The sequence below is a fragment of the Lissotriton vulgaris genome, chromosome 10, assembly GCF_964263255.1.
Source record: "Lissotriton vulgaris chromosome 10, aLisVul1.2, whole genome shotgun sequence".
Classification (NCBI taxonomy): domain Eukaryota; kingdom Metazoa; phylum Chordata; class Amphibia; order Caudata; family Salamandridae; genus Lissotriton; species Lissotriton vulgaris.
Window position 1 is genome coordinate 98,124,098 of NC_141698.1, and position 23,854 is coordinate 98,147,951.

A 23,854-nucleotide genomic window follows, 5' to 3' on the forward strand; every position below is an offset into this window, starting at 1 on the left:
AATCTAGTTTACCAACAGATTCTAGAGGAGGAATCTTCAATAAGAAAGCCTACTTCTCTTCCAGGGGATCCTCATCAATAGTCATAAGCACTGAATATTCCCGCCCATGTGCGGGACCCCGGAAACAAGATAAAAATATATATGTAAAAACACATATATCTCGCTCCACATATATGTACATACATATATTATTTTTCTCACACCAATGCAGCTCCAAAACTGAGGCTTAAAATATGTAATCACATGTACATGTACTGCAATTAGTAAGGAAAAAACACCACATTAGGTCAAAAATCCCTTGAACTTTGTGTTTTAATGAGTAAAACCACTCATAAATCCTGAAAATTGCTAATAAATAGACATTGTTAGCCCTCAGGCTGCATTGTAAAACAATAGCATAGAAAATGAAACCATTTTCAACAAAAACTGACACCGTCCCTTTAAGGCAGCCATGACCCCAGGCTTCCCATCATGCCTCAGGGGTGACAGGTCAGTTGTTCTTTCCGGCTCCTTCAGTCAGGACCCTGGTGAAACAGCTCCCTTTCTTTTTGACTTTCTGTCAAAAAATATTCTAATTAATCTACAAATTTTGCTTTCACTCGACGTCTTTTAGACATAGGGTGTTACTACTACCTTTTTTAGGCTTAAAAAAGGTGATTTTTCTGTCAAAATGCCTTCCCTCTTTGACAAATGTCCTTCATGTGGAAGGAAAATGGCCAAGACTGACACTCATTCAGTGTGTATCATTCGACGTCGAGGCATCCTCCGTCGCCGTCAGAGCATCGGCGTTCGACGTCGAAGCAGCCTCCGTCGTCATCGAGCAGGCAACCTTCGACGGCGAGACGCTCTATGTCGAGGGACAGTCATCGACACTCGAGGCGCAGATCGGCGTCGAGGAGATCACGGTCGAAGTCGAGAGGGCGTCCATCTGTTCGGCCTTCGACGCCGGAGCAGCCACCGTCGACCGTTCAGCGGAGATCCAGGGAGCGAGGCGACTCGAATTCAGGGAATGTCTCCCCTACAAGATCACTGGGGAGGTCACCCTTGAGGCAGGTGGTTCAAGAGATGGAGAATCAATCATTGGACCAGCCTCAGGCCCTGAGGTCTCAACAGGGTTCCCCAAGATCAGCATCGGCTGCGGAGGGGGAACAATCACCGATACAGGATCCTCCCGTCAAAAGACAAAGGGTTTCGAAGGAGAGAGATCGGTCGGGGTCTTCCTCTACGCGGTCTCTGGTGAGCCTATCCTCATCCTCCTCGGCATCTCGAAGTGACAGATCTTCGGATGGAGAAGTCAGCTCTTCGGATAGGGAGAAGTCAAAGTCCCCTGCAAGGTTGCAGCAGGAACAAGAGGATCAGCCTCCTCCTACACGTTCGCCAGTGAGGGATCATACGCAGAAATCTCCTCCGGTTCGTCTTTCCCCAAGGTGGTATAGACCTCTTCACCACTGGGCCAAGGACAAGGAGACGGCAGATCGTTTGAGGGCGTATCGAGATCAAGCCTCCCGCCACAAAGAGCGGTCTCGCTCTAGGGTGCACTCAAGTAAGAGAAGATCTAGCCACAGGGAGCGATCTCGTTCTAGAGCGCGTTCAAGTAGGAGAAGATCTAGGTCCAGGAGCAGAGGGTGGACTCATAGTTCTTCAAGTTCATCGAGGACCCTCTCTCACAGAAATTACTCCCCTACTAACGGACAGCCCACGATCGAGAATATCTCCAACTGAGGATATTTTCTCGTTCCAAGACATCTCGGGCAGGGGAGCACTGAAGCTAGAAGTGCCTATGAAAGCTCCGCAGGTCAAGACGACTCATCTTTGAAACCCTGCAGCACAGATCGGCACCCAAACATTTATTGCCGTTGGTCCCGGGTATCATGGATCCGGTGAATGAGGACTTCCTGACTAAGGCTACGGTGAAGTCAGTTCCAGTGAGGATTCTCAAGAAATATCGCCCTCCTGAAGAGGATCCCCTGTTCCTCAAGTCCGATCCACCGCCAGATTCAGTGATCAATGCGCGGGCTAAAAAATCCAATGCGGTGGCCTCCTCATCCACGGTACCGCCGGACAAAGACAGCAAGTTACAAGACTCATGGGGGAGAACAGTGTGTAACACCTCAGCCTCTTTCCTCAAGGTCGCCAATGCGGAAGCGCTACTGGGCAGATATGATAGATCTCTGTGGGACTCGCTTCAGAGGTTTTCTGCAAAACTCCCTCAGGAAGATAGAAAGGCCTTTGAGGAGATTCTGATGGAGGGCAGTCAAGTCTCCAATCAAATTATAGGGGCGGCGGCAGATGGAGCTACTCTGGCTGCGCATGGCTATGCGCATGGAATCACAGCGAGGAGGTCTTCATGGTTGCGCCTAACAGCGTTGAAACCCGAGGCTCAAGCCAGAATACTAAATCTTCCTTTTTCGGGCACATCTCTCTTTGGGGCGAGTGCTGATGAGGAAATGCAACGGATGAAAACGGAGTTAGACACCCTTAAAGCCGTGGGGCTTGAAAAGAAAAAGGAATTCCGGAAGAAGTTCCGTTAGGACAACAAGGGCTCTTCGAAGCAGAGGGTTCAAACCCCTCACTGGCAGAAGGGCCAGAACCAGCAAGGACAACAAAAATCGCAGTTAAAGGCAAGCGCAATTCCAAAGGAAGCGGGAATCAGCTTCAATAAGCCTCAGCAGAAGCAATGAGTCTTCACTTCCCCCAACGCCGTTGTCCACTCCAGTGGGGGGAAGCATTGCACATCACAGGACAGAGTGGCAGGCCATTACAAAAGATCAATGGGTGTTGTCTACGCTGCAGAATGGGTACTGTCTTCGTTTTCATCGTCTACCTCCACTCGTTCCTCCGATGCCAACGTCAAGCCACCAGCTACAAATGCTAAAGAAAGAAGTAGCGACACTCCTCGAAAAATCAGCCATCGAGAGGGTTCCGGTGTCTCAAAGGGGGAAAGGAGTCTATTCGAGGTATTTTCTGGTCAGAAAAAAGGGCCAAAAGATGGAATATAGGCCCATTCTGGACCTGAGAACACTCAATCTACATGTCAGAAAAGAAAAGTTTCGCATGTTGGCGCTTCACCAAATATATCCAAATCTCAGGAAGGGGGATTGGATGTGTTCGCTGGACCTTCAAGATGCATACTTTCATGTCCCGATACGGCCCGATCACAGGAGATTCCTTCGATTCCGGGTGGGGACCTCCCACTACCAGTTCAAGGTCCTACCGTTTGGGTTGAAGTTGGCCCCCAGGTTGTTCACGAAGTATGTCGCAGTGGTGGCGGCAGCTCTACGCCGCAGGGGGGTCTTCGTATACCCATACCTAGACGATTGGCTGTTGAAAGGTCCTTCTCCAGATAACGTAAGGAATTAATTCCAGGCCTGCATAGAGCTCTGTCAGCGTCTAGGCCTGCATGTCAACTACAGCAAATCTGTCGCCCAACCCACTCAGAAGATTCACTTCCTAGGAGCTCTGCTAGACTTCGAGGTAGGAAAAGTGTTTCCTTCGCAGGAGAGACAGTGTTCGATAACGCTCGAATGCCAGCAAGTTCTTCGCAACAGGACTCAGAAAGTGCGAAAGATAGCCTCCCTCTTAGGCTCGATGGCTTCATGCATCTTCTTAGTACCGAACGCCAGACTTCGGATGCGTCCTCTTCAGCAGGATCTGGAGGACAAATGGGACCAGCAATCAGATCGCTGGGAGGATCAGATCACTTTGTCGGAGGTAGCCCGAGCTTCCATCCCGTGGTGGACAAAGAAGCAGAACATGCAGGTGGGAGTTCTCTTCCATCCGCCTCCTCCTGCACAAACGATAATCACAGACGCGTCTTTACAAGGCTGGGGGGCGTACATGGGGCCTCTCCAAGTGCAGGGTCTGTGGTCTTCCAAAAAAAGCACCTACCACATCAACTTGCTGGAATTGAGAGCAGTCCACCTGGCCCTCAAAGCGTTCCTTCCCTCGCTTCAGGAGGTAACGGTTCTAGTACAAACGGACAACACCACCACGATGTACTATTTGAACAAGCAGGGAGGAACACGCTCAAGGACGCTATCACTGGAAGCTCAGCGCATCTGGCATTGGCTTCTGGCTCGCAAGTTGTCTGTTCAAGCAGTCCACCTCCCAGGAGAGCAGAATGTGAGGGCGGACGCACTAAGTCGGCACTTCGAAGACAGAGAGGACTGGGTTCTCAACGACGAAGTGCTAGAAGACAGTTTCCAGTCTTGGGGTCGTCCTTCCATAGACCTCTTCGGGGACGACATAAACAGCAAATGCCCAAGCTATGCCTCAAGGTTCTACTGACCAGGAACGAGAGGGAATGCTCTTTTGATCGACTGGTCAGGGGAATTGGTGTACGCCTTTCCACCCCTTCCGCTGATCCCGACGGTGGTGAGCAAGCTGAACCACTCGTGCACAATTATGATCCTAATTGCCCCCGACTGGCCGAGACGATGGTGGTACACGGATCTACTTCACCTCCCAGTATCTCCTCACAAGAGGCTTCCGTGCAGGCCGGACCTGTTATCGAAGATGAACGGGAGGATTCACCATCCCAACCTTCCGTCACTGAACTTGGCAGCATGGCTCCTGAGGTCATCCAGTACGGCCATCTAGGACTGCCACAAGACTGCATGTCCATTCTGAGAGAAGCACGACGCCCTTCCACAAGACACTCTTACGCATGCAAGTGGAAGCGGTTCTATATGTGGTGCATCCAGAGTGGTCATAATCCGGTGAAGGGTCAGGAAGAAGCAGTTCTTCCCTACTTGTTGTACCTGGCTAAAGCAGGGTTGAAGTTTAATTCCATTAAGGTGCATTTAGCCGCTATAACTGCTTATAGGCGATCACCTTCACAAACCTCTTTTTTCCAGTTGCCAGCGGTAAAAGATTTCCTGCAGGGTCTGAAAAAGGTGTACCCTCCAGTACGTCCTCCTTCTCCACCCTGGGAGCTGAACCTAGTACTATCAAAGTTGATGGGTCCTCCTTTTGAGCCCATTCATAAAGCTACTTTACAGCATATTTCCTGGAAAGCAGCTTTTTTGGTAGCGATTACGTCAGCCCGTAGGGTGAGCGAGATTCAGGCTCTCTGTACCAAGGAACCATATACAGTGTTTCATTTGAATAGAGTGGTGCTGAGAACGCACACATCTTTCCTGCCGAAAGTGGTGTCAGATTTTCATGTCAATCATTCGATCTCTCTGCCCACTTATTTTCCCAATCCCTCTACTCCAGCTGAGAGGGCTTTACACTCTTTGGACCTGAAAAGGGTTTTAAAGTTCTATCTGGACAGGTCCAAGTCTATTCAGCATTCTGATCAGTTATTTATTAACTATGGAACGATCAGAACTGGTCATGCAGCATCGAAACGTTCTATTTCCAGATGGATCGTTTCGTGTATCAAACTTGCTTACCAATTGGCGCAAAAACCTCTGGGGTTTACCCCTAAAGCGCATTCCACTAGAGGTAGGGCTGCCACGGCGGCTTACCTACATAATGTGCCCATGTCTGCGATTTGTAAAGCGGCGACCTGGAGGTCTGTCCATACATTTACCATACATTACTGTCTAGATTCTGACACAAGAGCAGATACCCAGGTGGACCAGGCCTCCCTGAGGAATCTGTTTAACAGCTGAGTTATTAGCTGTTTTGATTTGGTTGGGTCATGTACTACTCATTTACCTGCAGGTGGTTGATGGGTTTGTTATTCTATTCAGTGCTTATGACTATTGATGAGGATCCCCTGGAAGAGAAGGATAAGTTACTTACCTGTAATCCTAGTTCTCTTCCAGGGGTATCCTCATCAAAGTCATAAGCAACCCACCCGCCTCTCCAGGTAAATGAGAGCTGTACGTTTTTTATATTTGTATTTAGCCCTGACATCAGGTTTATGCAAAGAGCAACTGACCTAACTGTCACACCTGAGGCATGATGGGAAGACTGGGGTCATGGCTGCCTTAAAGGCACGGTGCCAGTTTTTGTTGAAAATGGTTTCATTTTCTATGCTATTGTTTTACAATGCAGCCTGAGGGCTAACAATGTCTATTTATTAGCAATTTTCAGGATTTATGAGCGGTTTTACTCATTAAAACACAAAGTTCAAGGGATTTTTGACCTAATGTGTTGTTTTTTCCTTACTAATTGCAGTACATGTACATGTGATTACATTGTTTTAGCCTGTTTTGGAGCTGCATTGGTGTGAGAAAGATAATATATGTATGTACATATATGTGGAGCGAGATATATGTGTTTTTACATATATATTTTTATATTGTTTCCGGGGTCCCGCACATGGGCGGGAATATTCAGTGCTTACGACTTTGATGAGGATACCCCTGGAAGAGAACTAGGATTACAGGTAAGTAACTTATCCTTTCTAAATATGCTTCCAGAGTTAAAGGTCAAATAGCTGGAGGTTAACTGTGATCAGTAAAGCAATTTGCACCCGTTTGAGATAATTCATTCTGCCTGGGAATTTCACATAATGAACACGATTCACACGTTACTGGCATGTGGGAGAAAATTAGTTTTACAGAGAATAACATTTCCTCTTGGGGATGCAGGCGTTCTTTCCCTCCTTATACTGATGAGACCTTGAAAGAGAAAACTTCTTCCATTGCTCAGCTAATCAAGTGAGATAACGGCTCCATTGCCTATTAATTGAACATTCAATTTACAATGGCTGCCAAATGGTAAATATTCACTGGCAATATTCAATTAAAAAACAGAAAAAGACTATGCTCTTTCACTTGATCTGAAAGCAGGTACGCACCTCAGCTCTCTCTGCTTGCTGAGCAAAATACTGATGCACCGGTGCAAAGTTGTCCAGTTGGATTGGTGAGTCAGGACAGTCAGCAGATAAGGGCGAAAAGAAAGTACCTGGGATCCTGAGGCACCTTTCACCTTAAAACAAAAGAAGTTATTAGGAAAATTACAAAGGGAAACTTAAGATGCGGTCCTGAAAAATTACAAACTTTCCCTTTTAGTGCATCATTCCACAACTAAAACCAGTGGTATACAAATAAACAACCGAGAAGAATAACAGCTATGGAATATACAAACCAATTTAGAGTAGTTGCTTCTCTATTATTTCAGCCAGTTTAATTCATGTAGGTCTGTTCGCGTACAATCAGCTCAATGCATTATTCAGTCAATTCACAATCACGCTGTATTATTTTTTTTTATTTTGTGCCAAATAATTTTGTCACCTTTAAATAACATTTAAACGCCTGATACTCTAATGGTGGATTAGGCGCGCTCTACAAATTCACATAACACAACATCATTTTGCTTCTTCATTTTCATTCACTGCCATAACTTAAAAACAGATTTTTGAACATGCAAGACAAACACATTTTAATTTTTACTGAAATAATATTGTATTATTCAAAAGTTGTTAAACAATGACAAACCAACGGCTTGTGAATTTGCTAAAATCTGAGACACAACTGCCATTCCTAGTGAAAAATGAAGAATAGGAAAATATTTGTGGCAAATACACAAGATAAATTGTTGTCTTGCAGCTTATTGACCAAAGCTGTGCACTGCTCTTAGACCAAGGGCTGACAGGGTAGTATTTGCAGGTTGAGTTGTGCACACAGTACTCCTTCAGATGTCTATGATAGGAACTTTCTGGAAAAGGCAACTCAAGCCACTTTGGTTTTGGCAGACTAAGCGGACACATATTTGCAGATGTACATGATCCATCCAAATAACATCAATGTTTGGTATAGGACTCTATGCACAATAGAATGATGACCTAAGAAGCTGTTTTTTGCAAATCACAAAGGTGATGAAAATCTGAACAGAGCACCAAGATAGTTGACATTACTGAGGAAAAATCTAAGTATTGGATTTGTATTAAAGGTGTGAAATTCCTCTCCAGCCTAGGAGCATAAACATAGAAGTTTGAAAGACACAGTATATAGCTTAGTCCTTCTCCTGAGTTCCAATTATTTGGTTCAGCAGGTGGGATCCTTCATCAGCACAGGTTCACCAGAGTTCTGAAGAGGGTAGGCTGGGGTGTGACTTATGTCTGGCACTAGCTTGTGGGTGGGGTGATTCCCTAACCAACCGGGAACAAGTTCCTAGGGGAACCCTACCCACTTTGGCATCATTTCATTGGAGGTGGTCCTAAACAAACTCCTAGTGTCCTGCTCTGCCAAAAATCAACATGACAGAATCTTTCTTCCCTTGGTGAGAGATCTGGGCACACCCCTGAAGTTTGCCTAGGGAAATGAGGAACTCCCACAGAAAAAAAGCAGTTCTGGGACAGAGTTTCCACCTACTGGCACAGGTGCCACTCTGGGTACTTGGCAGGGGCAGGCCTAGGTGCAAGTTACATCTGCATGTGATACAGGCGGCTCCTATGAAGCTTGTACAGTTGGTGGTCACATCTCCCAGACCATCCTGTCAGGAGGAGGTCACACCTCTTCCAAAACCTAGGCCCTTTTGTTGCTTTTCCAAGAGCCTTTCACACCTTCCACCAGGCTGACCGGTGACAGTTGGGGATTATCTCAGAAAGGGATACTAGAGGCATTGGGCAGAAATATACCAACTTTCTAAAACTGGTATTTTCAAAATAGTCATTTTAAATCCGACTTTACAATCAGTTTTGATTTTGAATTACTAATAATTTGAGTGGTTGAACCATTGGTTTAGCTATTCCCAAACTGAAATTATACATTATAAAAAGGTTTATAATGTAACTAAGTGCTTTTCCATGGGTGAGCTACGACTTGCCACAGTGATCAACAACTTTGGAAATGTTTCCTTTTAATACCATGCACCCTCCCCTATGGGCATTTAAGGCCTACTTTAGGGGTGACTTGTAAGTATTAAAAAGGAAAGTTTAGGCCTGATAAAAAGGTTATTTTGTGGTCTTAAAACTATAACACTAGGCTGCAGTGCAGGCCTAGAGGCATATTTTCACTTAGTCACTGTAGTGGTGGCACAATCAGTGCTGCATTGCACTAGTGACATTTAACATTTAACTTCTAAAAACCACCCTGTTAAAAAATGATATCTAACTCCATCTCCATACCACGCCCGCTGTTTACCGGTTCCAAAAGCGCAGAGATACTCCAGTAGGAGTGGATTCAAGCGCTATATAAACCAGCAAATAAATAAACTTACAGGCCCTGGGTGTGAGAAGGTGGCCTGATATGCAGTGCTCACTATTCTAGTGAACACTATGTATCAGTCCAGCAACCCTTATTGATGATTGGTTGTAAGTCAACCTTATAGACCAGCTATCCTAGTAGCGTGGATACGAGCAGTCTAAGGCTAAAGACTCGAGAGGGCGCGTTAAGCCAGCTGTTTACCACACATATACCCCTTGAATACCAAGTGAAAGGACACCACACAAGTGTTATGAAAATAAACAGTTATTTATTTAAAGATCACAACAGCCCTGTACTCTTTATGAGGACAGGGTACTAAGCACAAACCAAAACTCTTACAAAAATACTTAAGTTAGCACAGTATATACAAATGCCCGAGGGGCACGGAAAACCATATACTCTGAAAGTGGAATGCGAAATTCCTAGCAGGTAAGTACAGTACTAATAGCTTTTGGAATCGCTAGGACTTGACTAGGGAATCGTTAGATTACGTCTAGGAGGCCTAGGGGACTCGGGTGCAGTGTGTGCACTCTCACGCGAGATGCGGGACAAAAGTCTATGGTAGCTAGGAATTAGAAAGTTAGTGTTCTCGGGCGAACCCGACCTGGTAGGGAGAAAACGAAAGTAGATTCTGACCCTTGGATAGTGAGGCTATGCTGGGGCACCGAAATGCCGAAGTTACCTAGCCCAGGGGCTGCAGCTGCATAGGTCTGAAAAGACGTCGGGAATCCTCGTAGACGGACCAGGAGCCGGAAGAAAAGATGCTGGCCGGTGACCAGTGAAGAAAGTTCAGTCGGATCCAAGCCTGGATCTTGAAGATAGATGACACCTGAAAGCAGAGGGGACCAAGTTCGAGACTACTAGCCAGTAGTCAGTGGGCACCAGGAGGGCACCGGATGGTAGCCACCTCGACTAGGTGAGTGGGTGACGCTTGACTCGAAGATCTCACGGACCAGGAGGCGTTGTCGGCGACCAGGATGGAGGATCGAGCTGTCCCACGAAGATAGAAGCTGTCGGCGTCGCTGGACCCAGGATTGGGCAACAAAGCCTTGGCAAATTCAAGCCCACGCGGTGGACCTAAAATGGCGTCTGGAGTGGACCAGGAGGGTCCGGGGTGCCTCTCTTGAACAAGGAAGCAAGGGCCAGCCTGGAGCAACCAGACCAGCAGAAGAGTTGTCGTCGGGCGTCGTTCAGAAGGCCACAAGCCAGCCGGCTAGTAGCCAAACAACGCGGTGCACAGCAAACAGCAGAAGGGCCCCACGCCGATCGTGGAGATGCAGGGAGGCTGATCTTGGGTGCTGGAGCTGCGCAGGGTTGGGGCTTCTCGGACCCCAAAGCACTCACCAGTGGAAGACTCGGTGGGCTTGCAATAAAGATGTCGTGCAGTCTTGGCGATCGTCGGTCCCTTGAGGTCTCGTCGCACTCACGGTTCTCAGCTTTGCTGTAGAGGTGAGTAGAGGTCAGAGGTGCCAGGGAAGTCGGGTCTCGTCGTGCTGGGTCGTCGGATTCGTGATGAAGGACTTGCAGCAGACCGCAGTGTTCTTTAGGATGGTGCCTGCGGATGCAGGGTGACTACTCCTTAGCCACAAGGGAGAATCTTGAAGAAGAAATCGTGAAGTCCTTTCGAAGAAAGTGGTATCTTGATTCCAAAGATGATCTAATTTTAACAGGGGGCCCGCTCCCATCTTTATACTAAAAAAGGGGGCTGACCCGGTGACTAGGTCCTGCCTATGGGTGGGACTAGGTGGGGGGGGTGGTTACACCCCTCAGCCATGCCGGACTTCCCCAGGCCAGGGGCTGGTGTGCCCCTGGAACTGGTTCAGACCGGCCTATGCGTAGTGAGCACCGGGGTGCCACTCAGCAGTCACCTTCCTGTAAAGCCCTGCCTACCCAGGATACACAAAACCATGTCTGGGACGGTGCTAGCACCGCCCCTGACAGGAAACCCTTTGTCCAGGCTCCCCTCGCTGGAAGGACTCCCAGCTGCAGGGGGTCAGACTCGTGTCTGTGGTGGCAGCATCCATTTTGTGGAGCTGAGGCTTCAGTTAACTTTAACCGGGGTTCACAGTTACATACATGTCGTGTCCCTCTAGAAGGGTGGAATGCTAACCCCGTCGCCAGAATTGGCGAGGGGTTAGTATTCCAATTCGTATGACACCTTACTCGACATGTTTTGATAAAGCAATACCAAAGATAGCATTTAACCGCGAGGATTATAATGCACTTAAGAGTATATGGTATGCGATATCATGGAACAGCTATTAGGACTTGATTCCGCAAGCTGCAGACAGGCTCAGCTCATGCCAGAGCACCATCTCACATGATTCCAAGCACTCTGCCTTCAGGATTGTCAAGGCCTGCCATAGGAGTGACTGATAGGAATCTGTGTGTCCATTTTAGGGTTAGGTATAGGTATACTACACCTACAGCAAAGGGTGATTACACGACTTTGCCCCAGCTGTCATGCAGCCAGTTGTGTCAAATTTAGGAGGCCAGCCAGGGGTGGCACAATACGTGCTGCAGCCCCTGGCAGCCCTGGGTACACCTATGCCCTGAGTTACAGGGTCTGATAAGGTGGCCCAGTACCAATTGGTAGATGCACCTAGGGTACATGAGGTAATTTAGAAAGAGAACAGCCAGGCTGTGGGTCTGATTGGCAGGCCCACAGCCAGAGAAAGTCGTAAACCAGTGAAACAAAAGCAAAAAATCTGGGTGATCATAGGATTGCAGACCCTACTCTCCTACATGACCCCCCCCCAAACTTTGGGACAATAAGCTAACCTTGACCAGGTGAGTCTTCTTGTTCTAAGTGGAAATATCTGGAGAGCCCATCGGCATTGCCATGATCAGTACCAGGTCTATGTTCCACTGTAAAGTCCATCCCCTGTAGGGAAATGGACCACCTAAGCAGTTTGGGGTTTTCACCCTTCATCTGATTTAGCCACAAGAGGGGCTTATGGTCGGTCTGAATCTTGAAGTGAGTGCCAAACAAGTATGGCCTCAGCTTCTTCAGGGCCCAAACCACAGCAAAGGCCTCCCTCTCAATAGCTGACCAATTCTTCTCTCTGGGGGTCAGCCTTCTGCTTATAAAAGCAATGGGCTGATCCTGACCATCAAAATTCAGTTGAGAAAGAACAGCTCCCACACCCAACTCAGAAGCATCTGTTTGGACAATGAATGGTTTGGAGTAGTCTGGACTCTTAAGGATAGGTGCTGTGCACATGGCCTGCTTTAGGTCATCGAATGCTTTTTGACAGCCTGCTGTCCACTGAACCTTTTTTGGCATTTTCTTACTTGTCAGTTCATTTAATGGTGTCACAATGGAACCATAGTTCCTGACAAATTTTCTGTAGTATCCAGTCAGGCCCAAGAAAGCTCGAACCTGAGTCTGGGTGGTTGGAGGAGCCCAGTCCCTGATTGACTGTATTTTGCTCTCCAGTGGCTGAACCTGGCCTCCACCTACAAGGTGGCCCAGGTATACAACCTGTGTCTGCCCTATCTGGCACTTGGTGGCCTTGATAGTGAGGCCTGCTGCTTGCAGAGCCTCTAACACTTTCCTCAGGTGGACCAGGTGATCCTCCCAGGTGGAGCTAAAGACAGCAATATCATCTAGATATGCTGCACAGAAGTCATCCAGCCCAGTAAGGACTTGATTCACCAACCTTTGGAAGGTGGCAGGTGCATTTTTCAGACCAAAGGGCATTACCACAAATTGATAATGCCCACCAGGGGTTGAAAATGCTGTTTTGGGTTTGGCATCCTCAGCTAACCTGATTTGCCAATACCCAGCTGTTAAGTCAAATGTACTTAAGTAGTTGGCAGAAGCCAATCTATCTATAAGTTCATCTGCCCTTGGTATTGGATGGGCATCAGTCTTAGTGACTGCATTGAGACCCCTGTAGTCTACGCAAAACCTCATCTCTCTCTTACCATCTTGGGTGTGAGGCTTTGGCACTAGAACTACTGGACTAGCCCAAGGGCTATCTGAGGGTTCAATGACTCCCAATTCCAACATTTTCTGCACTTCAGTTTTTATGCAGTCTCTAACATGATCAGGCTGCCTGTAGATTTTACTCTTGACTGGCAGGCTGTCACCAGTGTCAACCTCATGGGTGCACCAATTGGTCTGACTGGGTGTCAGAGAGAACATATGTCTGAAAGACTGAAGAACCTGTTTACAGTCTTTCTGCTGATGTTCAGAGAGGCTGCCACAAAAGACAACACCATCTACTGACCCATCATCAGGATTCTGAGTGAGCAGGTCTGGGAGAGGGTCACTCTCTTCCTCCTGTCCCTCATCTATGGCCATGAGCAAGCTCATGTCCTTCCTGTCGACATATGCTTTGAGCCTGTTGACATGGAGTACCCTATGGGGACTCCTGGGAGTTCCAAGGTCCACCAGGTAGGTGACCTCTCCCTTTTGCTCAAGGATTGTGTGGGGCCCAGACCATTTGTCTTTGAGTGCTGCTGGGGCCACTGGCTCCAGCACCCACACCTTCTGTCCAGGCTGATAAACAGTCAGGACAGCCTTTTGGTCATGCCAAGCTTTTTGAAGTTCTTGACTGGCCTTAAGGTTTTCTGATGCCTTCTCCATATACTCAGCCATCCTGGAGCGGAGACCAAGTACATAGTCCATTATGTTGGTTGCAGGCTTTTTGAGAGGTCTCTCCCATCCTTCCTTCACCAAACACAAGGGGCCTCTCACAGGGTGCCCATACAAAAGTTCAAAAGGGCTGTAGCCAACCCCCTTTTGTGGGACCTCTCTGTAAGCAAACAGAAGGCAGGGCATCAGGACATCCCATCTACGCCTGAGTGTTTCAGGTAGTCCATGAATCATCCCTTTTAGGGTCCTGTTGAACCTTTCAACAAGCCCATTGCATTGTGGGTGATAGGGTGTAGTGAATTTGTAATTGACACCACACTCCTTCCACATAGCAGTTAAATAGCTTGACATGAAGTTTGCACCTCTGTCAGAGACAACCTCCTTAGGGAAGCCCACTCTGGAGAACACTCCAACTAGGGCCCTTGCCACCACAGGGGCTGTGGTGGTCCTAAGTGGAATAGCTTCAGGATACCTGGTGGCATGATCCACTACCACCAGTATAAACTTGTGCCCTGATGCTGTCTGGGGTTCCATTGGACCAACAATGTCAATCCCCACTCTTTCAAAGGGCACCCCCACCACAGGCATTGGTATAAGGGGGGCCTTTGTTGTGCCACCTGACTTACCACTGGCTTGGCAAGTGACACAGGAGCGACAAAACTCCTTGGTATCCTCATTCATGTGAGGCCAGTGAAAGTGTGAGACAAGCCTGTCCCAAGTCTTTGTCTGGCCTAAGTGACCTGCTAAGGGAATCTCATGGGCCAAGGTAAGTAGGAAACCTCTCTGAGACAAGGGTACAACCAGCCTCCTGGTCATGCCAGGCTTGGGGTCTCTTGACTCAGTGTACAGGAGTCCATCTTCCCAGTATACCTTGTGGGTACCTGTGGCGTTCCCAGCAGCCTCAGCAGCAGCCTGCTGTCTGAGGGGTTCAAGAGAAGGGCAGCCTAACTGGTCCTTCCCCAGGTCTTCCCTTGAGGGTCCCCCTGAACCCAAGAATTCAACTTGATCAAGTTCAAACTCTCTAGGCTCAGTTTCCCTCAATTCCTGCAGGTCAGCCTCCTCTGAGACTTGATCCACAACCTGGGGCAAGGGGGAAGGCACAGCCTTAACCCTACTGCTCTTTTTCTTGGAAGGTGTCTGGTCCATTGTTCCAGGATCCAGCACCTGTTCAGTGGGGCATCTTCTGGCCTGTGACCTAGTCACAGCAAACACATGTGCTGGCAAACCTAACATTTCCAGATGAGTCCTCTGCTCCACTTCTGACCATTGTGATGACTCCAAATCATTGCCCAACAAACAATCCACTGGGAGGTCTGAACTAACTACAACCTTCTTTTGGCCAGTTACCCCTCCCCAGGAGAAAGCTACAATTGCCATACTATGATTGGTAGTGACATTGCTTGCATTGGTCACCAGGAATTCCGTACCTGGCATGATCTGTCCAGGGTCCACAAAGCTAGGTGTCACCATTGTGACACTGGCACAAGTGTCCCTATAGGCCTGAGCCATTTTTCCATTAATAAAAGGTGTCTGTCTGTATTTGCCCAAAGTATTGGGACTTATGTCAGGGGACACATCCATATCCCCTGTACTGACAAGGACAGCCTGAGTGAGGGTGCCAACTAAGTTGTCACTCCCCTCAGAACCCAGGGTTAACCCTACTAAACCCTTGGGAGGTGCACTACCACTGCTGGCTGTACTAGGGGGCACAGGTGCCTTAGGGGCTGCAGTGGCAGGAGTCTGCCCTCCTCCTTTCTTGGTGCACTCACTAAACCAGTGAGTTTTACTTTTGCAGTATTGGCACCACCTTTTAGATTGGCCTTCTTTCTTCTTTTGGGGAGCCTGACCCCCACCCTCTTTGGGTTGTTGGGGACCTGTCGAAGACTTCTGGTCATTTTGTTCCCCTTTCGAATCCTTACCCTTCTGGTCTGCTTTCTTCTGACCACCTTGATTCTGGCCCTGGTTCTGTTTAACTCTTGTTCTAACCCATCTGTCTGCCTTCTTTCCCAATTCTTGGGGAGAGGTCAGATCTGAGTCAACAAGATGCTGATGCAACAACTGGTTCTGACAATTGTTTAAAATTTGCTCTCTCATCATCAAATTGTACAATCCTTTATAATCAGTAACCTTACTGCCCAGCAACCAGCCCTCAAAAGCCTTAGTGGCACAATCTACAAAGTCAGCCCAATCTTGAGACTGAGTTTTCTGGGTATCCCTGAACAGCACCCTGTACTGCTCAGTGGTTAGGCCAAACCCATCAACCAGTGCATTTTTCAAGACTTGGTAATCATTAGCATCCTCCACCCTTGTGGTGAGGAGCTTGTCTCTTCCTTTACCCTCAAAGGAGAGCCACAAGATAGCTGCCCACTGACTTGGGGGAACACCTTGCACAGTGCAGGCCCTCTCCAAAGCAGTAATCCATTTGTGGATGTCATCCCCTTGTTTAAAGGGGGGCACTATCTTACCAAGGTGTTTTGTATCAAAACTCCTTTCCCTATTGCTAGGTACAATGCTGCCACCAGTGGGGACTGTCCCACTCAATTGTTGCTCTCTAGCAAAGGCAAGCCTCTCTTTGGCCAGGGCAAGTTCTTCCCTTTCAATCCTCAGATTGGCTGCCTTTTCCTTAGCTTCATACATTCTCCTCTGGGGAGATGTCATTCCCCTTTGAGAGGAACGTTGAGAGCCATTGGTATGAAGGGATCTGATAGAGCCTCTTGATAGAGATCTATCTCGTCCATTCCCAATGTTAAGCTGACCTGAGAGTGGCCCCAAGGGTCCCCTAGTGCCCATCTCATGTCTGCTTAAGTTGGACCTGGTTAGTCTGCTGACTTCTACCTGTTCCTTTTCTGCCTCATCCCCTGATACCAAATCATCATCCTCATCATCAGCATCATCTGCTTCCTGAAGAGGATGGTCCTGGGCATCAAAGGGACCCTGTAAGGAGGGCATGTTGCCATCTGAATTAGAAGGGTCTGGGTTACCAGCCCTCCTTGCATCATGAGTCTCCAAGAGACCAATCAGAAAGGCAGTTGTGGGGTTAGACCCCTGCTTAATCTTCCTAGAGGTACACACTTGTCGTAACTCATGGAAGCTAAGCGCAGTATATCTTGAAGGGATGACCTGTGGAGGGTCCACTGACACAAGGGGAACCTCAGTGTTTCCTCCTTTGTCCGACATACTGTTTCTAGTGTGGTGTAAGTGATGCACCTACCTACACTATGTGTTTACCTACTGATCCCTTGCTAAGAGTTGCAGCCAAGGTGTGCTAAGCCTTGAGGAGCTACAACAGCTGGTTCAGTAGAACTCAGAGTATTCTAAGCTTTAGTTATGTGTACCTAACAGTACTTATGTGATCTTTCAACAAGATATTCTTAGGATACGTGTGGTAAAACAACAGCAAGCTCAAATCCCAACCGCTGCTCACCAATGTGAGAAGGTGGCCTGATATGCAGTGCTCACTATTCTAGTGAACACTATGTATCAGTCCAGCAACCCTTATTGATGATTGGTTGTAAGTCAACCTTATAGACCAGCTATCCTAGTAGCGTGGATACGAGCAGTCTAAGGCTAAAGACTCGAGAGGGCGCGTTAAGCCAGCTGTTTACCACACATATACCCCTTGAATACCAAGTGAAAGGACACCACACAAGTGTTATGAAAATAAACAGTTATTTATTTAAAGATCACAACAGCCCTGTACTCTTTATGAGGACAGGGTACTAAGCACAAACCAAAACTCTTACAAAAATACTTAAGTTAGCACAGTATATACAAATGCCCGAGGGGCACGGAAAACCATATACTCTGAAAGTGGAATGCGAAATTCCTAGCAGGTAAGTACAGTACTAATAGCTTTTGGAATCGCTAGGACTTGACTAGGGAATCGTTAGATTACGTCTAGGAGGCCTAGGGGACTCGGGTGCAGTGTGTGCACTCTCACGCGAGATGCGGGACAAAAGTCTATGGTAGCTAGGAATTAGAAAGTTAGTGTTCTCGGGCGAACCCGACCTGGTAGGGAGAAAACGAAAGTAGATTCTGACCCTTGGATAGTGAGGCTATGCTGGGGCACCGAAATGCCGAAGTTACCTAGCCCAGGGGCTGCAGCTGCATAGGTCTGAAAAGACGTCGGGAATCCTCGTAGACGGACCAGGAGCCGGAAGAAAAGATGCTGGCCGGTGACCAGTGAAGAAAGTTCAGTCGGATCCAAGCCTGGATCTTGAAGATAGATGACACCTGAAAGCAGAGGGGACCAAGTTCGAGACTACTAGCCAGTAGTCAGTGGGCACCAGGAGGGCACCGGATGGTAGCCACCTCGACTAGGTGAGTGGGTGACGCTTGACTCGAAGATCTCACGGACCAGGAGGCGTTGTCGGCGACCAGGATGGAGGATCGAGCTGTCCCACGAAGATAGAAGCTGTCGGCGTCGCTGGACCCAGGATTGGGCAACAAAGCCTTGGCAAATTCAAGCCCACGCGGTGGACCTAAAATGGCGTCTGGAGTGGACCAGGAGGGTCCGGGGTGCCTCTCTTGAACAAGGAAGCAAGGGCCAGCCTGGAGCAACCAGACCAGCAGAAGAGTTGTCGTCGGGCGTCGTTCAGAAGGCCACAAGCCAGCCGGCTAGTAGCCAAACAACGCGGTGCACAGCAAACAGCAGAAGGGCCCCACGCCGATCGTGGAGATGCAGGGAGGCTGATCTTGGGTGCTGGAGCTGCGCAGGGTTGGGGCTTCTCGGACCCCAAAGCACTCACCAGTGGAAGACTCGGTGGGCTTGCAATAAAGATGTCGTGCAGTCTTGGCGATCGTCGGTCCCTTGAGGTCTCGTCGCACTCACGGTTCTCAGCTTTGCTGTAGAGGTGAGTAGAGGTCAGAGGTGCCAGGGAAGTCGGGTCTCGTCGTGCTGGGTCGTCGGATTCGTGATGAAGGACTTGCAGCAGACCGCAGTGTTCTTTAGGATGGTGCCTGCGGATGCAGGGTGACTACTCCTTAGCCACAAGGGAGAATCTTGAAGAAGAAATCGTGAAGTCCTTTCGAAGAAAGTGGTATCTTGATTCCAAAGATGATCTAATTTTAACAGGGGGCCCGCTCCCATCTTTATACTAAAAAAGGGGGCTGACCCGGTGACTAGGTCCTGCCTATGGGTGGGACTAGGTGGGGGGGGTGGTTACACCCCTCAGCCATGCCGGACTTCCCCAGGCCAGGGGCTGGTGTGCCCCTGGAACTGGTTCAGACCGGCCTATGCGTAGTGAGCACCGGGGTGCCACTCAGCAGTCACCTTCCTGTAAAGCCCTGCCTACCCAGGATACACAAAACCATGTCTGGGACGGTGCTAGCACCGCCCCTGACAGGAAACCCTTTGTCCAGGCTCCCCTCGCTGGAAGGACTCCCAGCTGCAGGGGGTCAGACTCGTGTCTGTGGTGGCAGCATCCATTTTGTGGAGCTGAGGCTTCAGTTAACTTTAACCGGGGTTCACAGTTACATACATGTCGTGTCCCTCTAGAAGGGTGGAATGCTAACCCCGTCGCCAGAATTGGCGAGGGGTTAGTATTCCAATTCGTATGACACCTTACTCGACATGTTTTGATAAAGCAATACCAAAGATAGCATTTAACCGCGAGGATTATAATGCACTTAAGAGTATATGGTATGCGATATCATGGAACAGCTATTAGGACTTGATTCCGCAAGCTGCAGACAGGCTCAGCTCATGCCAGAGCACCATCTCACATGATTCCAAGCACTCTGCCTTCAGGATTGTCAAGGCCTGCCATAGGAGTGACTGATAGGAATCTGTGTGTCCATTTTAGGGTTAGGTATAGGTATACTACACCTACAGCAAAGGGTGATTACACGACTTTGCCCCAGCTGTCATGCAGCCAGTTGTGTCAAATTTAGGAGGCCAGCCAGGGGTGGCACAATACGTGCTGCAGCCCCTGGCAGCCCTGGGTACACCTATGCCCTGAGTTACAGGGTCTGATAAGGTGGCCCAGTACCAATTGGTAGATGCACCTAGGGTACATGAGGTAATTTAGAAAGAGAACAGCCAGGCTGTGGGTCTGATTGGCAGGCCCACAGCCAGAGAAAGTCGTAAACCAGTGAAACAAAAGCAAAAAATCTGGGTGATCATAGGATTGCAGACCCTACTCTCCTACACTGGGTACACAGAATACCATTTACTAGGGACAAGGGGCGGTTCCTCCATGTGGGCGGAGGAGCATCACTCCACTGCTTTCTCGCAGTGCAAGAAGCAGAAACATAAAATTATATTATAAGTAGCATTTTGTTTCTGCTTCTTGCACTGCAGGGCAGGGGAGGAGTGACTTGCCCTCTCTGAGGGCTCAGACTGTTTGGTTGGCCCCAGGGCCGACCAAACCAGTCCTACGCACTCTCCCTTTTCTCCATGTAGGCTACATGCAGCCTACATGGAGAAAATGGCCTCCCCATTGACGCCTGTGTAGTTGGCGTCCCAACCAATCACAACGCTGCCATTGTAGAGTTGTTATTGGCTTAAGGGCGGGGAGGGAGGCTGCCTGCATCCTGTGAAGTGCGGAGAGAGAAGCAGACGAGACGCAGGACCAGACGGGCCGGAGAAGGTACGTTTTTAAAAAAAATTAAACCCCCCCCCCCACTCCCCCCCCCACCCCCCACGACCTCCTGCCCGCGCGACCAGTGAGACATGCCGGCCACAACTGTTAGGGACTTATATTTAGGTTAAATATGTCGGTCAATTATGAGCCAATTGTACATACACTTTATGGGTCAGAGCAGATACACTGGGAACTGGCTGGATGCCAGTGCAAAAACAACAATTGATGAACGGAATGTTGCACAACGGCAAAACATTCACCCCCAGTCACAGATCTGGGTTTAATCCATCGTTATTTTGCTCACCACACCACTCCAGTTCAGACATGGCCATATGCAAATCAGTCTTGACCCTGTGCCTCATGGGAACAGTCCAGCCCGAACTGCCAAGCCATGTCTTCCCTGGAACGGAATCAAGCATCCTAGGACCGGTTTCTGGCTATCAGCCTTCATCAGCCAGGATAGCTTGATTCCAGTGGCATGGAGAGCACGGGACTCACGTCTGAGCATTCACCCACTCGGGGTGACAAATGCAAAAACAACAATTGATGGACGGAATGTTGCACAATGGCAAAACATTCACCCCCCCAGTCACAGATCTGGGTTTAATCCATCGTTATTTTGCTCACCACACCACCCCAGATCAGACATGGCCAAATGCAAATCAGTCTTGACCCTGTGCCTCATGGGAACAGTCCGGCCCGAACTGCCAAGCCATGTCTTCCCTGGACCGGAATCAAGCATCCTAGGACCGGTTTCTGGCTATCAACCTTCATCAGTCAGAATAGCTTGATTCCAGTGGCATGGAGAGCACAGGACTCACGTCTGAGCATACCCGTCCCACTCGGGGTGACAAATGCAAAAACAACAATTGATGGACGGAATGTTGCACAATGGCAATACATTCACCCCCAGTTAAAGATCTGGGTTTAATCCATCGTTATTTTGCTCACCACACCACCCCAGTTCAGACATGGCCAAATGCAAATCAGTCTTGACCCTGTGCCTCATGGGAACAGTCCAGCCCGAACTGCCAAGCCATGTCTTCCCTGGACAAGAATCAAGCATCCTAGGACCGGTTTCTGGCTATCAGCCTTCATCAGCCAGGATAGCTTGATTCCAGTGGTATATGGTGCTGGGAGGTTGTCATTACGAACTTCACAGCACCATGATGGCTTCACTGAAGACTGAGAAGTTTGATATCAAACTTCTCAGCACATTAAACCCGCAGTGATGCCAGTGTGGGATTTAATGTAAAATGCACGACAGAGGGCATCTTAGAGGTGCCTCCTGAAACCTAACCAACTCCCAATGTCCTGATTGCGTGGCTACAGAGGAGCCACCACCAGACATGTTTCTGGGCCTGAAACAATGCACATCCTGGGACGAGGTGCCAAGCCTCCTCCCCCAGGATGGGCAGGGGAAGCTTCAAAGGCAGATGGCCCCCACCGGTTCTGACCCCTACTCTGGCGGGAAGAACGGCGGGAAACCCTAAGTAAGGAAAGGGGGTGTGCCAGCCTATGCTAACTCCACCCCTCAGGTGGGAGAGGCGAGGTGAAGCACAACTCTGGGCTCCGGCCATCTTGAGGATGGGGAGCCCTACCCAATCAGAGATAGGCTCCTGCCCCTCTCCCACAGGAGATGGGCAGTCTAGGGGGTGTACTCACAGGTCCCTGCCCTTGCCCTACCTGTAACAACCCTAAATTTTGTATTTAGGGGCACCCTGAACCTTCCTTCCTCAGATCCCGATTGCAACAACAAGAAGGACAAGAAACAAGAAGATTTGCTGCTGACAAGAGGACAACACCAACTAACTTGGCCCCAGAACCCTACAGGCTTGTTGATCCTTGAACCTGCTAAACCCCGGCGTCTCCTGCGGACAGTAACCTCGAAAACCCCAGAGGATCTGCCTGCCTTGAACCTCTTAAAAGACCGGGACTCCCACGAGCAGTGGTTCTGCTCAAACAGCAACACCCCTGGTGCCAGACCGGAACCGCAAATCCAGCCCATTCTGCACCCGCCGAGCCCGGCCTGTGCTTGAGTGAACAAAGACCCGAGGTTTTTCGAGCGACAAGATTGCGTCACTGGTTTCACTTCACATCACGCATTTGTAGTTCGATCCTGTGTATTCGTTTTTTTGTTGTTGTTGTTGTTCATTTCTTCATTTACAGGTACCCCAACAGGATCGCTGTCTTCTTTTAGGCATTTCATTTAGATCCATTGTGTTTCTCCCTTCCGTGTTTTTCTCACTACTTTCTTTTCTCAGTACTCGCATTTTAGACCCTTTTGTTTTTCATGACACTAATCACCTTGTAAATCACAAATTGTGCTTATTTTTTCCCAATAGGTGTTCTCTTTTTGGAAGTGCTAGTCACTATTCGTTTGAAGAGTTCTGCCAGATGCGTGGACTTGAGATAAACACCTCCAAAACCAAGTTCATGTCCCTGAATCAGCGGAAAACATTCAAAGGCATAATTAATTTTAATGGTATTCCACTGGAACAGGTTGAGGCTTTTACGTACCTAGGAATATCCCTTCAGAGTAACATGAGCCGGAAAAACCACATTGATATGGCCGTTTTAAAATTTCACCAGCTGGCGGGTGTAATAGCCCTTAAACATAAAGCTTCTCTGACCAAGCCAATCACCCCGGCTCTAGAAATATATAACATGAAGGTGATAAGTGCCTCTCTGTACGGTTCAGAACTGTGGGGATTTTCCAATTTGAATCAATTAAAATTAGCTGAGAATAGGTTTTTACGTCGTCTAGTTGGGGTCCCCCAAAGTACCCCCACTGTACCGCTTGAATATGATCTTGGCAGGAAAAAAATAGAGGATTTGGCACGGTTACGTCCCTTATTATATTGGAGACGGAGCATGACAGCTCCTGAACTAGTTCACTATGCCACTGCCCTGAAGGACAAGCACAACAGGTGATGGACCGAATGTGGATCAATGTCACACACTCACCCCAGTCCAAAGATCTGGGCCCAAATCCATTGTTTTTTTGCACTCCACACCACCCTGGGTTAGACAATGGCGATATGCAAATCAGCTCTGACCCTGTGCCCCATGGGAACAGTCCAGTCCGAACTACAAAAGCCATGTCCTTCCCAGAACGGAATCAAGCATCCGAGGACCGGACCGGTTTCGAGGTAACACCTCTCATCAGCCCGGCTAGCTTGACTCCAGTGGTGTGGAGTGCCTGGGACCCACGTCTGGGCATCCCCAGCGCACTTAGGGCGGAATATGCAAGCACAACAGGTGATGGACCGAATGTGGATCAATGTCACACACTCACCCCAGTCCAAAGATCTGGGCCCAAATCCATCGTTTTTTTGCACTCCACACCACCCTGGGTTAGACAATGGCGATATGCAAATCAGCTCTGACCCTGTGCCCCATGGAACAGTCCAGTCCGAACTACAAAAGCCATGTCCTTCCCAGAACGGAATCAAGCATCCGAGGACCGGACCGGTTTCGAGGTAACACCTCTCATCAGCCCGGCTAGCTTGACTCCAGTGGTGTGGAGTGCCTGGGACCCACGTCTGGGCATCCCCAGCGCA

At 48.8% G+C, this 23,854-nt stretch overlaps 1 protein-coding gene across 2 annotated transcripts in view; it reads right to left on the reverse strand.

Moving 5' to 3' along the window:
* The window catches only part of INTS1 (integrator complex subunit 1), a 536,581-nt gene that overhangs the window by 174,841 nt on the left and 337,886 nt on the right, over nucleotides 1-23,854 (reverse strand). For both annotated transcript variants that reach the window (XM_086940596.1, XM_086940597.1), the window contains exon 36: nucleotides 6,755-6,885. In XM_086940596.1, the coding sequence (XP_086796722.1) occupies nucleotides 6,755-6,885 (131 nt within the window). The remainder of the gene's footprint in view (nucleotides 1-6,754; nucleotides 6,886-23,854) is intronic.